Source organism: Mus musculus, chromosome 15 (genome assembly GCF_000001635.26).
Source record: "Mus musculus strain C57BL/6J chromosome 15, GRCm38.p6 C57BL/6J".
Lineage (NCBI taxonomy): Eukaryota > Metazoa > Chordata > Mammalia > Rodentia > Muridae > Mus > Mus musculus.
Genome location: NC_000081.6, coordinates 79822356 through 79836790, shown reverse-complemented (window position 1 = coordinate 79836790; position 14435 = coordinate 79822356). Strand labels below are relative to the sequence as shown.

Genomic DNA, 14435 nt, shown 5'->3' with positions numbered 1-14435 from the left:
GCTTCATGTTCAGCTGAGAGACGCTGTCTTGAAAAATAAGTTGAATAATGATTGAGAGAGACTCCTAGGAACCTCTGGCTTCCACATGCATAGGCGCATACTCACAGGCATGCGCACACAGGCATACACCCACAAACTGAAACAGAGAAACCGGTCTAGAGAGGGCAACAGGGACCATGTAAGAAGGCATAGTCCTGATATGCTTGGATTAAGGTTGATGCCACGGAGAGGTTATTCTGGTCCAATATAACCACGGGGTCCGCTTGAAGAAGCATGAAGATAGTCAGTGGTGGTGAAGTGTCCATAGGATTAGAAATGTGAGTGGGGTATGGTGGCGCACGCCTTTAATCCCAGCTCTCGGGAGGCAGAGGCAGGCGATTTCTGAGTTCGAGGCCAGCCTGGTCTACAAAGTGAGTTCCAGGACAGCCAGGGCTATACAGAGAAACCCTGCCTTGAAAAACCAAAAAGAAAAAAAAAAAAAAAAAAAAAAAGAAATGTGAGCAACACAACCGAGTGCCAAAGGAGTGACAGTGGCCTCTAGAAGCCCCCTGAGGCCAGGGGCTGTTTATGTGTTCAGGGTTCTTAGCCTTGACTTTAGCTCAATGTCTGTGACCTGGGACATCTGCACTCCAGAGCGGGTCATGTTACGCTGCTCTATTTGGAGCTGTTTGTTACAGCAGCAACTTGACACAAATCCATCTACTGCTGGGGAACTATCTGCACCTTGAGGTCACGCAGGGAGAAAGGCAATTTTCTCACCGCACTGACTTTTGTTTCCCAAAGCTTCCACAATGGCTCACAAAGACTGCTGAGTGATCTGCTATGTGGATAGGTGGCCATCTTCTTCATCCTGTGGCCTCCTCAGCTTGCACAAGCACAGACACCCACACATTCAACTTACCTGCTCATCCACGCCACCCCACCGGGGCAGAACAACTCTCTACTTAGGTGATGTTCACCTCAGGTTTGCTGTCTTGCCAGCTAAGAGGATTTTCTCAGTAGCATAAAGACTTTGAGGGGGAGCAGAAGGATTTCAGTCAATGTACTTTCTATACATATCTGCAGGCGTGCAGGGATGGAAAGCTGAGATTTTCATCAGTGAATTTGCACCTTCAAGAAATGGTGCAATCGCGGGGAGACTTGTACAACCCTGTGCCCCCACCCCATTCTAATAAGCCAATCATGAAATCAAAAGATAATCCTGACCCTTACAAATCCCCACCCCTCCTCCAGCCCAGCCCTAGACAACAGGTGAACAGAGCAAAATCAGTGTTAATGTCCAATCAATATCATTAAGGGAGGATAGCATCTCCAGTGTGAATAGTACAACCCTATAGTGCTTAAACATTTAAATAGATAGAACATGTGTGCCTGTGTTCTCCAAGTAGGTGATGTATCTATGCATATTCATGCAGGCCCGAGTTTAGGGAAAGAACTGGGCTAGAGGACCCCAATGACTTAATACAGGTTATGAATTGCTCCTTCCCTTTCGTTTCCTTATTTATATGTGGTTAATTTTTTTTTCTTTTTGCAAAGAACAAGACCACTGGCCTAATGGAAACTCCGATTAAATAATTTTTCAATGTGTGTTTCCAGCGAGGTGGGCTACATCCAAGAGGGAAAGTTCCAGATCCCACTTGCGCCTCCCAGGAGCAATGGCGGAGTCATTCCTGCAGCTGTGGTTTGTAGAATTATGCTGTGGCCTGCGGCCTGAAAATCCCAATACAGATTTGACCATGAAGGCGGGTTCTGCTGAGTGACCCAAAGAAAGACTGCTTTGGACTCAATCTGGGATGCCCTGCGGTTCTCTTTTGAGACCTCTCTCTCTTTGGTTTATAAACACACTCGCCAAGGTCTACTTGTAGGTGTTGAGACCATGGTCGCAGGCCTGGGTCACCTCTGCAGTCACCCCCCCCCCCCCGCCGCCCCCTTCCTGCTGTGGCGTTTTTGTTTTAACTTATCTGAACCGGTTACAAAACCACACTCCCACGAATACATAAATAATGGATGGGGTGATGTGTTAAAGAAATCCCCACAAGGCCTGGCAAAGCTGCAGTGAATGCATTTCTGCTGTATCATATTTAACTGTTTGCAAACGTCTGCAGGAGGATGCACAGCGCCTAGAGACTCCTGGGCCTATCGCATCTCTCTGTCGAGGGCCTGGCAATTCTGGCATGAGGAGTTACAAGGAGGGTAGGAGGTGGCAGGGATCCTGGGCCTGCAGGATGAAGTGGGACAATGTAGGATTGCACTGCACCTCACTCGGCTTGGCAGCAGCCAAGCATCCATCGGTCTCCCGCCAGGACTGCGGGGGAGAGGACAGGCCCCTTTAAGAGCCTTCGCGCGCCCCCGCCCCGCGAGCGCTCATTTTCCCTAGCAACCGCCCCGGGGGAGGGGGAGGCCCTGGCAACGGCGCTCAGGCCCGGAGCATCACGTGACGGCCCGCAGCTGGAACGCGAGCGCGCGCCCCGCCGAGCGCCCGCCCGCCGGGGGCCTGAGCGCTGGGGCGCGTGCGCGAGCGGTGCAGCACCGGCCGCGGGAGCAGGGAGTATTATGGGCTGTGGGTGCCGCTGAGCAAGATGGAGCTGTCTGCAGTAGGCGAGCGGGTCTTCGCGGCCGAATCCATCATTAAACGCCGGATCCGCAAGGTGAGCCCTCGGCCGGGACAGCCCTGTGTTCCCCGCGGTGGTGTCGGAGCCCGCGGGGCCCTCGGGGTGCAGTGGTCCGGCTAGCCGGGTTCCCTCAGCCACCCCCGCGCCGCCGCCTCCTCGCGTCCCTGCATCTTCCCCACCCCCACCCCCTATTTTTTTTTTTTTCCTTTCTGTTTTTCAGGGACGCATCGAGTACCTGGTGAAATGGAAAGGGTGGGCGATCAAGTGAGTGTCGTGGGTCGTTGGCATGGGGACTGGGGAGGCGGCAAGAAGACACCTGGGCCTTGGATAGGGGGTGCGTGCTTGAGCCCTCGCGGTGTGCCCCTGCCCCTTGGGTTTTCATTTTGCTCTTCTGTACGCGTGACTCGGCAGGTACAGCACTTGGGAGCCAGAGGAGAACATTCTGGATTCGAGGCTCATCGCAGCCTTCGAGCAGAAGTGAGTTGGAGAAGCTGGCAGGCGCGGTGGGGCGCCGCGCAGGGAAGCGGGAAAGGCGGGCAGGGTCGGGGAGTGGGGCCCAGGAAGGGACCCTTTTTCATCTTTGGCGTTTCTTGACTACAGGGAAAGGGAACGTGAGCTGTATGGGCCCAAGAAGAGGGGACCTAAACCCAAAACTTTCCTCCTAAAGGTAACCTGGCCCAGCCCCAGCAGCCCCCGCTCGGGCCCCCAGCCAGGGCGCAGCACAGGGCCGGCCTGCAAGGGAGGGACAGATCCGCCGCTGCCTAGGCGGGCAGGCTTTTCCAGAGGGGCCCCAGCTGGGCAGGGGGTGGTTGTGAGTCCCTGACAAGTCCCTGGCAGCGGGCCGTAGCCAGCCCAGCCAGAGGGGCCTGGGAGTGGGGTAATCAGGGATGAAACCAGGAACTGGGGGTGGGGGATCGACTGTGCTCCAGGAAGCGGGTGAGTGAAGCAGGTGGGGCATACTCAGGGGAGGAGGTGACTGGGAAGTTCTTTTCGCTAGTGAGACCCTTCATCTCCTCCAGCCTTGAACACACTGGCCTGTTTTGTGATTTAGAGTCTTGGAGCTGTTGAGTATAGATAGGCTTACCTCCTGGCAAAACACTGGCCTCCCATGCCCTATAACTGCCCACCTCCTTTGGAGTGTATTCTGTACCTTCTCCCATAGCACTTGGGGGCCCGGCTTGAATTTGACCTTAAATTACTTCAACCTGAATTTGATCATTCACACTGGACTACCAGCTTTCGGGTCCTGAGCCTGTCTACCCCTAATCCTGATATTTCTGGAGGTTCCAATGAAGATGGGGTGGGGCATGGTGAACATAGCCTGTTTGGCAAGAGAGCGAAGAACTTCATGGGAAGCCATCTTGGAGAGTTAGGGGTGTTTTTGTTTTTGTTTTGTTTTGTTTTGTTTTGTTTTTGATGAGGAAGAACAGAGCCTGGGAAGAGGAGAGCAAGACGATCCCTGATGGCCACTTAATGCAAGGCGGTCAGTGTCTGCCTCCGTAGTTTCCCTAAAGAACTAACGATGCCCCAGGTCTTCTCACCAAATTTGGCACCAGCACAACACGGGAAGAGCTCCTTGGAGAAGAGACTGCAAGATGCAGAACCTCTTAATCTCCAATTTGTCCAAAGAGCTCCAAGCTCAGTGGGGGAAGGGTGGACCAGACCCCGCTGTCTTGGCCCCCTGCGCTGTCTTGGCCCCCTCCGCCAGCCAAAAGACTGGGTGTAAAGAATTAGCCTTGGACCAAATGCAAATGTGGCAAAAAAAACCCCTTGGTTTCTGGAATCCTATTGTCGCGTACCCCTACTCCCCCGCCTCTAGCCACGGTGCATCTTCGGGGATTAACTCAGCAACCTTAACCCTGATGCTTGATGGTGGGGAGGGAGTGGGCAGAGCAGCTGGAAGACTGGTGGGCTGTGTTGACAGCTTGTTGGCGCCCCTGGAGCACCCTCTAGTGGTCAAGGCGGTAATGATCTTGAGTATGGATTCTCAAAATGCCCTTTTCTTAAAAGTTGTCATTTCCCATTTGTTTTGGAACCCAGCAGTGCTGAGTCCTCTGCACGAATCATCTCCTTTAATCGTCTCAACATCCCAGTGGAGTTGATAGTACTAGTCCACTTTTATAGGTGGAAGTTGAACACACATCTGTAGGAAACAAGGCTCAGAGATGCTAGGGCAGGGGGTGGAGCTGCCTGCTGTAGAGCCTTAATCCAGAATTTAGGAAGCAGCTGGTGTGAAGGGATGCGGAGGGAGGTAGCTTAGGCTGGACCTGTTGCTTTGTGAGTAAGAGGCAGTTCAGCAGAATACACAGGTTTTTCTGCAAGGAGGAGTGCTGAACATCCTGGCGCCTTCTTGAGATGGCTGCCACGAACCCATTCCACACCATGGAAAAGAAACAGGTTAATAAGGTACCCACCACCACAGAGAGCTAGCAGCAGTGTCTCAATGCTGTCTGCAGTCCTCCCCAAACCCTGTAGCCACTCCTGTCCTGTTAGTGCAGTGAATGTGGCCTGCAGTGATTTCGAAATTCACTAAGCAGACCCAGGGCCTGTCAAAAACCTCCCAACCCAAGGAGAATAACATCTTTTTGTTTGTTTGTTTGTTTGTTTAATACGTGAGTGCTTCTGTGTGTGTGTGTGTGTGTGTGTGTGTGTGTGTATGTGTATACCATGTTCGTGCCTGGTGCCCATGGAGGCCAGAAATGGATCCCCAGAATTGGGAGTTACAGGTATTTGTGAGATGCCATGTGGGTGCTGGGAACTGAACCTGGGTTCTCTGGAAGAGCAGTCATTACTCTTACTCTTGAGCCTTCTGTTCAGCCCGAGAACTGTATCTTATGCAGTATGTTTAGACACTGTAAAGTAAGAGATTTTTCTTTTTTTTTTTTTTAAGATTTATTTTTTATTATACATAAGTACACTGTAGCTGTCTTCAGACACACCAGAAGAGGGCGTTAGATCTCATTATGGGTGGTTGTGAGCCACCTTGTAGTTGCTGGGATTTGAACTCAGGACCTTTGGAAGAGCAGTCAGTGCTCTTACCTGCTGAGCCATCTCGACAGCCCCGAGATGTTTCTTATAAGCCATTTGAAAGCATGTTTTAGGGAAAGCTGGTTTCTCAGAAGCCTGGTACCTACCAAGTACTGGCTGCCTCCAAATGTGTGGTCAGCAGGTGCTCTAATGTTGCTCACAGGAGGACACCATGGCAGGGACTCACTGAGATGGCGCAGAAAGGGAAATGAGGTTTGGACTGTTATCTTGGGTCCACTGTTTGCACACATCCTGACACTCCAAGGACCACCTGTTTCCCCCCCTCCCCCGTAGGAGCTAGCTAGTCAGTGGGGGCTGGAGAGATGGCTCAGCAGCTAAGAGTGCTATTCAGTCAGAGTACCAGATTCCCAAACACCTGCAACTCCAGCTCCGGATCTGATGATGAGGAAGTGGAGGCAGGATGCAGCGTGAGAGGATGGCAGGTCCTTGTTTTTGAAGAGATCCCTTAAGCTCCCCCATCAATGTACCTGGGAGGGGTGTAAGGGGCCCCTTGTGGAACTCAACTGGACAGAGCCCTGGGAGCTAGCTGTGTCTGGCTCAGTGCTGCCACCTAGTGTCAGTTAGTGAATGTGGACACTCCAGCCTGGATACAGAGCCCCGTAATCTTCAGATGTGTTTCTTGTCCCTTGAGGGTTTGGGGCTCCCTGGTAAGAAGACATCTGTTCACTATAAGCCAGGAGACCCCTGACTGGTCGTGATCTGGGTTTGTCAGGAGGTGTACAGGTTTTCTCTTTGTACTCATTAAGCATCCAGTGTGTGGGGACTGTGGATGGAGAGTCCCGCCCACCCCCAACACAGATTCTTTCTGGGGACCCCAACAAATTATCCATGGGAGTAAGCTCCTCCTTGGTGCCCCTAACTTCTCCTAACTAGACTAGAGTGTCACAACCGAACCCCATGCTTTGCCCCATGGTGGCTGGGGTTGCTATTAGAGTCAGGATTCTTGTCTTTCCCTATTTGGTCCTCAGCCACAGCTGTCCACTCTTATCTTTGCATCCTCTGAGCACTGGGATGTGGCCTGCATGGGTCTCTGTCCTCATGTCCCACCCTGGCCTCAGAAACTGCTGGGATTCTCTCCATATCCTGGCAGTGTCCGGTCTGTTTTCCTCTCTGCGTTCCATAAAGTCACCACCTCCTGCTAGGTAGCCCGTGTCTCTAGAAAGTAGCACCTTATGGAAGGCATCCTTCAGAGTAGAGCTGTGCAGCTGGCCCTCATCCTTAGAGAAGGAAAGGCTGGCTATGGAGAAGTCGTGTCTGCTCTCTGTTCTAAGTCATCAGGCAAGGGGTGAGCTGGTGTGGGGCTCTTGTGAAGTCACTAGCAGCTGAGCTGCTGTTGGGTCCTGGGGCTTTTCAGAGATCACACTTACCTCCACTCCATTGTCTTGTGCCCACCCACCCGAGGCCTAGGCTAAATTCTCACACTGGCTTCTGAGTATAGGCCTTTGAACCGTTGGTGTGAATGCACTCTTGCCTAGGGTCAGGGCAGAGAGTGGCTGGAGCAAGGGCCTTTCTTGAAATCATGGTCATCTGAGGTCAGGGTGAATCTACTCTGGCACCAAGAAAATTAGCCCTTGGAAGAGTCCCAGGCTTGCCTGGGATCCGTAACAGGGAAAAGGGTTCCTCACAAGGTCCCTGTCATTATTGCTGAAGCAGCAAGAATGGCGGGGTAGTGGGCATGGGGAAGGGTAGGGCAGTGCGCACACACGATGACTTAGGGGTAGTAAAAAGACCTTAAGAATTACCTAGCCCTTGTAGACAAATTACACACCACCGCCTCTCTGGACTGGTTTCCTGTTTGGTTTGCTTTGGTTTTTTAGAAGAGTATTATGTAACCCATACTATCCTCAAACATACAGTGTAGCTGAAGATAACCCTGAACCTACGGTCGGTGCACCTGCCTCCATTTACAGGTGTGCCCCCATGTCAGGTTTATTTGGAGCCGGGACGGAACTAGGGCCCCGCGCATTCCAGGCAAGCCTGAGCTGCACGCCCCAGTGCACTTTCCCTTTAATTGTCTGAAGGGTCATAAGTCACTGATTGTTCTGGGTACTCTTTCTGAACGTGTACTGATGGAGCTCGGGGCTATCTGGCACAGGGGTGTCTAGGGACCGCGGGAAGTCTTGAGGTCCCACACACGCCCCTTTGCCCGCAGGCCCGGGCCCAGGCGGAGGCCCTCCGCATCAGTGATGTGCATTTCTCTGTCAAGCCGAGCGCCAGCGCCTCCTCGCCCAAGCTGCACTCCAGCGCTGCGGTGCACCGGCTCAAGAAAGACATCCGCCGCTGCCACCGTATGTCTCGCCGTCCCCTGCCACGACCAGACCCACAAGGGGGTAGCCCTGGCCTACGCCCACCCATCTCGCCCTTTTCTGAGACCGTGCGCATCATCAACCGTAAGGTGAAGCCCCGGGAGCCCAAGCGGAACCGCATCATCCTGAACCTGAAGGTGATTGACAAGGGTCCGGGAGGTGGCAGCACTGCGCAGGGCACCGGGGCACTGGCCCGCCCGAAAGTCCCCTCGCGGAACCGGGTCATTGGGAAGAGCAAGAAGTTCAGCGAGAGCATGCTCCGTACCCAGATCCGCCACATGAAGTTTGGCACATTTGCGCTCTACAAGCCCCCTCCTGCCCCTCTGGCGCCCTCTACTGCGGGCAAAGCCGATGTGGCCTCCTCGGGGCCTGGGCTGCTCCTGGCCACCCCAGCTGCTGCCCCCTTTGACGCACACAGCTCCAGCTCTTCCGGCTGCCCCTCACCCACACTGCAGTCCTCTGACCCAGACGATGCACCACCCAAGCTACTCCCGGAGACCCTGAGCCGATCTGTGCCCAACTGGCGAGAGTCAGAGGTGCTCGATCTGTCCATCCCTCCTGAGGCGGCTGCCACCGGCCAGCGGGTGCCTCCTGATGTCACTGGTGCTGCGGACCAGGCGCTACATACAGCTCTGGAGCCCACAGGTGCTGGCTCCTCCGAGCCTGAGGCTGGGGACTGGCGCCCCGAGATGTCGCCATGCTCCAATGTAGTTGTCACAGATGTCACCAGCAACCTCCTGACCGTGACCATCAAGGAATTCTGCAGCCCGGAGGATTTTGAGAAGGTGGCCGCTGGGGTGGCAGGTGCTACAGGGGGCGGGGGTGGCACTGGGCCAAGTAAGTGAGGGGCTTCCTCAAGGAGGGGGGCTTTGGGGGGCCTCCTTCCTGGAGTCATACTTGTGCTCCCACCCCGTCCCTGCCCTCAGACCCGTATGCCTGTGCTTAGCTTGCCTCAGATGGCTCAGTGTTGACCCAGGGATAGGGCTGGTAGCCCTGGACTTGGTTAGGGCCTTGGTAGGGCTTAGAAAGGAAGATCTGCTCCCTAGTGTACCTGGCACTGTCCCTGACTGTGCAGGTGGGGCCCACTAGATGGTTTCTGGGGGATCCCCAGAACATGGGGTTCACCTATCCTATCTACATCCCCCCACCCTGCCTCTCCTAGCTTGCTTCTTGCTCTGTGTGCAGTGTTTGGTCTCGGTGCTATCTCGCCATCTGCAGGGCCCCCAGGAGATCCCGCCTAGGGTGGGCACAGGCTCTCACCACCCTGGCACTGAGTGAAGGATGAGGCCAAAATGGGTCCCTCCCTCGACACCATTGAGGGTGGCAGCAGCTGGGCCAGAGGTCCGCTTCCCTGCTTGCCTACGTGTGGACCAGGCCTATGCAGATCTCTTGCCCCACACACTGTCTATCCCAAACCCCCTTTTTGAAGGTGGAGGGGCTGGCAGACATGGCACCCTGCCACAGCCTCTGGGTATCTGAAAACCCCTTCCGTTTTCTACCAAAGGTGCTGCAAGAACCTGCTGTAGGAACTTCTGGCTGTGCATGTGTGTTTGCCCCTTGGCTCCTTCTTGTGTAGATCCGTGTGTGTGTGTTGGGTGCAGGGCCTTAGTTTTCCCTGCAACACCCTTTACGGTTCCTCAGAACAGGGTCGCTGAAGGCGTGGCCTCCCTTGCCTTAGCCAGGCCTGGCACAGTCCAGTCTGTGCGGTTTGTCGTGGAAGCCACAGGCCACTCTGATCCCAGGTTGCTGGGGGACGTGGAGCCACCTCAGGCCCTTCTTGGGATGGTCATCTTGAAGGTCAGATCTTCACTGCAGATGTGGTACTGTGGGGACTGGTAGAGGAAGAGCCCAGCTACAGCCTCCTCTTGCAGATGTTTGTGGAGGAAAGAGGAGGCCTAGAGACCTCCCCGGGGTCTTCAGTTTCCCCCACCCTTCCAGTTTGCTTTTAACTGCTGAGGTTTCCTAACAGCCTAGCCTGTTGGAAGACTTCGGGTGCCTTGGGCAGCGTCTGTTGCCCTCTGCTGCTAGGGAACTGAGGCATCCATGCCAATGGCAGAGACCAAAGCCCCAGATTCAGGCCAGGCACTGGGAGACTAGCAGGGAGGGAGGGAGGTGCCGGTCCCCAGGCGGCACTGGCCTGCCCTTGGCCACTGCCTGGGATTCACCTGGGCGTTGACCAGAGTGTTCCTGTATGTGGCCTGAGCTGGCTTCTGGTGTACACAGCCCTTGGTAGCTTGCTCAGAAGCATGGGAAGAGGCAGAAGCAGTGACCTTAGGACAAGTATTCTGGTCTTAGAGGAAGATACTCTTCCTTTCACCAGCCTGCCTGCCAGGGTCTGCAGCACAGCCCCAGCCCTCCTTGCCCCAGGGTATAAAACAGGGGCCCTCACAGGGCTTGAGGGGGCCACAGTCTGGCCCCACCTTGTCCCGTGTTAGCTCTCATACCGTCCAAGTGCCAATTGGCTTTTCCCCCAAATAAGGGCTGGTATTTCGCCTCTGTCCCCAGAGGTGATTTCCCCCTCCCCCTCCCCCAGGTGAACCACCACCTGGGTGCCAGTTACAGGTGTTTGCAGAGACCATAGAAATGTGTTTTCCTGAGAGTCTGTGTCATTTGTGACCTTTTTTTGTAAAGAAGTTGTGTTTTCAGAGGTGATTTTATGACAGGAAAGTGAAAGTTAGTTTTGCAAAAAAAAAAAGAAAAAAAAAGAAAAAAATTTTTAAAAAGGAAAAAAAAAAGAAAAGAAAAAATAGAAAAAAAAAAAAAAAGGACCATTGTAGGACTCCTAAGAGCATAGGGTGGGGAGGGAGAGAGCTATTTAAGAACGTATTAACGCAGCGATTGCACAGGTGAGTGGCAATGTTGGGGTGAGGGTGGAGGCCTTAGCTAGCTGGTGGATTCCCTGGGATAGAAGGCGCCACAGAGGTGGCCACAGCTGTCCTCCTTCCTTGACAGGGTGAGTCTGTTGTGACATAGGAACATGCTTCCAGTTGCTTGAAAGGAAGGACAACCAGCCCTAAGGTGACTAGCGGGGAAGTGCAGGGGACAAGTGGACAGCGGTAGTGGGACCCAACTTACTGTTGTTGCCTTTCCCCCAGGAAGGCACCCATCCCATCACGGGTCTTTACGCTTCAGCTCTCTGGGTCACGTGGTTCCCAGTGGTTCCCAGTAGCTCCCCAGACACCCTAACGCCCTGGGCACCTTTGAGCATCCCTGATTGGGAAAGGGATGCAGGCTTTAGAAAGCGGCTGACGGGTAAAATCGCTGCATACTCTGCACAAGCCTCAAGGTGCACGGGCACAGGGAAGATGCGAGCCTGCCAATGAGCAGCCCTCTTCTCTCTCCTGAATGGTCTGGAGCAGGAGGCCCAGAGGCTGCACAGACTCCTTACATAGCCCTGCATCATCAGCCTACTGAAGGCCCCTCCCCTACCCCTGCTGCTTTTCATTTGCCTAATTACCAAGTCAAAGTTGCAGTCCAATTTGCTTTATTTTTGTAAGTGAAATGACCCCCCTACGCCCCCTGTAGGTCGTGTCCTGTAAGCGCACCCTTCCCTCCTACTTGTCAGGAACTAGGAGTGGGTGAGTCCTGGGTCTTGGGTTTTGAGATGGAGGGTTGGCATCCATCCCTGCTGTGGTTCTTGCCCTGATCTAAGTCAGTCCCTCTGTGAAAGGCTGGACAGGGTGGCAAGGCAGCATGAAGCACTACAGGTGCCCAGCCTGAGGGGGCAAAATGAGCCTCCCTCCCCAACTTCAGAGGGAGCTGGTGGATCAGAGGGCGTTGCCTCGTTTCAAAGGAGGCTGAGATACTTCACTGGAGTATGGAGGCTTCAGAGCCCAGGCTGGCCTGGCATTTAAAGGGAAATGTGGGACTCTTGACTGGCCATGGCAGAAACAAGGTCAGTCAAGGATGGACTGGCCTCTGGGGACCTAAGAGGGCACCCCCACCTTTTCTCCTTACTTTTCTGGTTGGTTCGGGTTTTCGGGGTTTTTTTGTTTGTTTGTTTTATTCTTGTTTTTTGCACTTAATGGATGGTGGAACCCAGCCTGGTCAGTTCTACCCTTGGGTTCCGGTGCACTAGACCAAGGTGGCCTGCCTGGGGCTCCTGTGGTTCAAGGAATCACTTTTTAAAAGATAGGAGAAAACTTAAGGGTTTTAGTTTTGCTCTGTCTGCTTCTCTTCTTGGTTCAGGAAGCCCAGAGAGACACTTGAGAAGCAAAAATAGGCACCTGGTCAGGTGGGGGCTCAGGACCCCACTTCCCAACCTACAGTTCCCACTGTCCTTAAAAGAGTCGGGGCTCTGTTCCAGCCATGTGCAGTGCACCGGCTGTGTGATGGACCAGAGGGTCTGAAGGGGCCGAGTGGCGGGGTCAGACGTTGGGCATACCTGGCTGAGGGGGGAAGCAGGCATCTTTTTGTTGGTTTTAACTTAAAAACACAAAGGCCTAAAGAAATATGTATCTTATAATTTTTTTAATTTTTAAGAAGCTCGTTTGATGAACTGCACGAATGAATTCTATATATATATATATATAATATACGTACATAGCTCTATATTTGGGGACGGGCACTGTCTCTTTTCTCTCACATTTTAAAGATGAAGTGTCTTTGCCTTTGCCTGTGGTTCAACCATCCAGCCCCCAGCTGGCTAAACTTTGCCTCCAGTGGTTAATGGCAGGAACCTAATAGAGCCGGCCAGCGGACAAAGGGGCGGGCCCCCAGTCTGCCCCGCCCCTCGGGGAGGACTTCCAGTGGGGAAGATAGCTTATTTTGGACGTGGATTCGGTAGATCTGGGCCAGGGGAGGGCGGGCTCGTGCTGATCACTCTGTCTTGTACGTTTTGTTCTGCTGCTCTTCAATATTGTATCGATGCCAGGAAAGGGGGTGAAACCTCCTTCACCCCCAAATAAATTGTCACATTCCGAAGCTATATCCCAGCCCCCTGGATGGGGTGTGTGCCTCATTTCTTCTGGTTCCCGTGGCGGCTTTTCTTTTTTTTTTTTTTTTTTGAAGTGTTATCTAACCCACTCTGGTGTTACTCTCTAGAGTTATAGGTGTGAATCACTAGCCTGTGAGGACTTCAGACCTCAGGGCACAGCAGATAAAGGCACCTGCTGTGAAATTTAGCAACCTGAGGTCAAGTCCCAGAGTCCACATAAAAGGGAAAGAAGAGTGAGCAGCCCTGCACAGTTGTCCTCTCTCCACACCCATGGCACGGCACGCTCACGCGTACTTCATGCACAGGCACGGAGACACAGGGCTGGAGAGGTGGCCTAGAGTTAAGAGCACTTACTGCTCTCGAAGAAGACCCAAGTTCCAGTCACAGCACCCACGTAGGGTGGCCGTCGGTCGCCTGTAATTCCAGCTTTGCACGCATCAGACGCCTCTGGCCTCCAAGGACACCTGCATTCGCTTGCACACATCCACGAACGGATATACACACACATGTGCCTCTTTAAAAAGTAACTCTTAAAACTGAATCCACAAGAGTAGAGAGTTATCCATGAGGATGGGTGGTGTCAGCACTGGACCAATCCTCAGCCACTGCAAAGCCCTCCCAGCCCCCCACCCACAGGGAACTGCAGGCCTGCAGCCCACTTGGCCAAGAACACTGAGGCCTGCTACCCTTGGAAGTGTGGCTCTTGGCTGATAGGCACCTGGAAGGCCAGGGGCCAGCACCCACAGAGCAAAGGACTCATCTGTCACTCCAGAGCCCAGGGCCACATAGATCTGAAGGGGTCCATGGCTGCTTTCCCCACTGGTCCTCACAGTCTGGCACCATATGGTCACACCTCTGAGTGACATGAGCCATACCTGAGCAGGAAGCAGCCTTCAGCAGCGTCCTGGCTGAGCTCTGGCTCCATGCAGCACATTATGTGAACATCTGTTGGTCAGGTGTGGGCAGTGTCACACCCCCCTCCTCTTCCCACCCTAGTAGCCTGTCTCCACGCCCAGTGTCTCACATGCTCCCCACTTTGCGGCCCTATGTTCCCTAGGCAGAGCCATAGCCGTGGTCGACACGTCTGTATTCTTGCCTGCCTCCCAACAGGGGCTCTGCAAACTCTCTTAAACTGCAGTGGAGCTCGGAACCTACAAGGCGTCCTCTTCCCCCACCTCTTGTCACCCTACCCCAATACATGTCCTTCAAGACCGCTCCCATTGTCCAAGTGCCTGGCCATTGCATCCATCCTCTGGGTTCTGTCCTGACTGCACCTGGCATTGATTGTCCTGTGACCTCTTCTGACCCCTCCTTCAAGGATGGTTGCCTTCTGTCGTCTGCTGGCAGCTTGAGCACCTCCTTGGCGCACTGCAGGCCCACCTTATCAAACTGTAACAGGACAGTTGAGAAGCAGATCTTAGCTGACTGTTTTAGCGCTGCCAGTGGCCTTGGCTTGTGGCCAGCAAGACCGAAAGGAGTATGTGTAGAGGGGTGTGTGTGTGTGTGTTTGGGGGGAGGGAGGGTTCTGCCCAA

At 53.8% G+C, this 14435-nt stretch overlaps 2 protein-coding genes across 3 annotated transcripts in view; both read left to right on the top strand.

The window, feature by feature from the left end:
- The first annotated feature begins 2457 nt into the window (after positions 1-2457).
- Positions 2458-12893, top strand: Cbx6 (chromobox 6). Its single transcript, NM_028763.3, has 5 exons — positions 2458-2648; positions 2833-2876; positions 3024-3089; positions 3213-3279; positions 7813-12893. The coding sequence occupies exons 1-5, from the start codon at positions 2580-2582 to the stop codon at positions 8809-8811; spliced, it is 1245 nt and encodes a 414-aa protein (NP_083039.2). The 5' UTR covers positions 2458-2579; the 3' UTR covers positions 8812-12893.
- The window catches only part of Npcd (neuronal pentraxin chromo domain), a 47983-nt gene continuing 36005 nt past the window's right edge, over positions 2458-14435 (top strand). Inside the window, exons 1-5 of one of the 2 annotated variants that reach the window (NM_001013362.2) lie at positions 2458-2648; positions 2833-2876; positions 3024-3089; positions 3213-3279; positions 7813-8103. In NM_001013362.2, coding sequence (NP_001013380.2) covers positions 2580-2648; positions 2833-2876; positions 3024-3089; positions 3213-3279; positions 7813-8103 — 537 coding nt within the window. In that variant the 5' untranslated portion in view covers positions 2458-2579. The remainder of the gene's footprint in view (positions 2649-2832; positions 2877-3023; positions 3090-3212; positions 3280-7812; positions 8104-14435) is intronic. The other variant, NM_001013360.2, reaches the window with a different exon arrangement.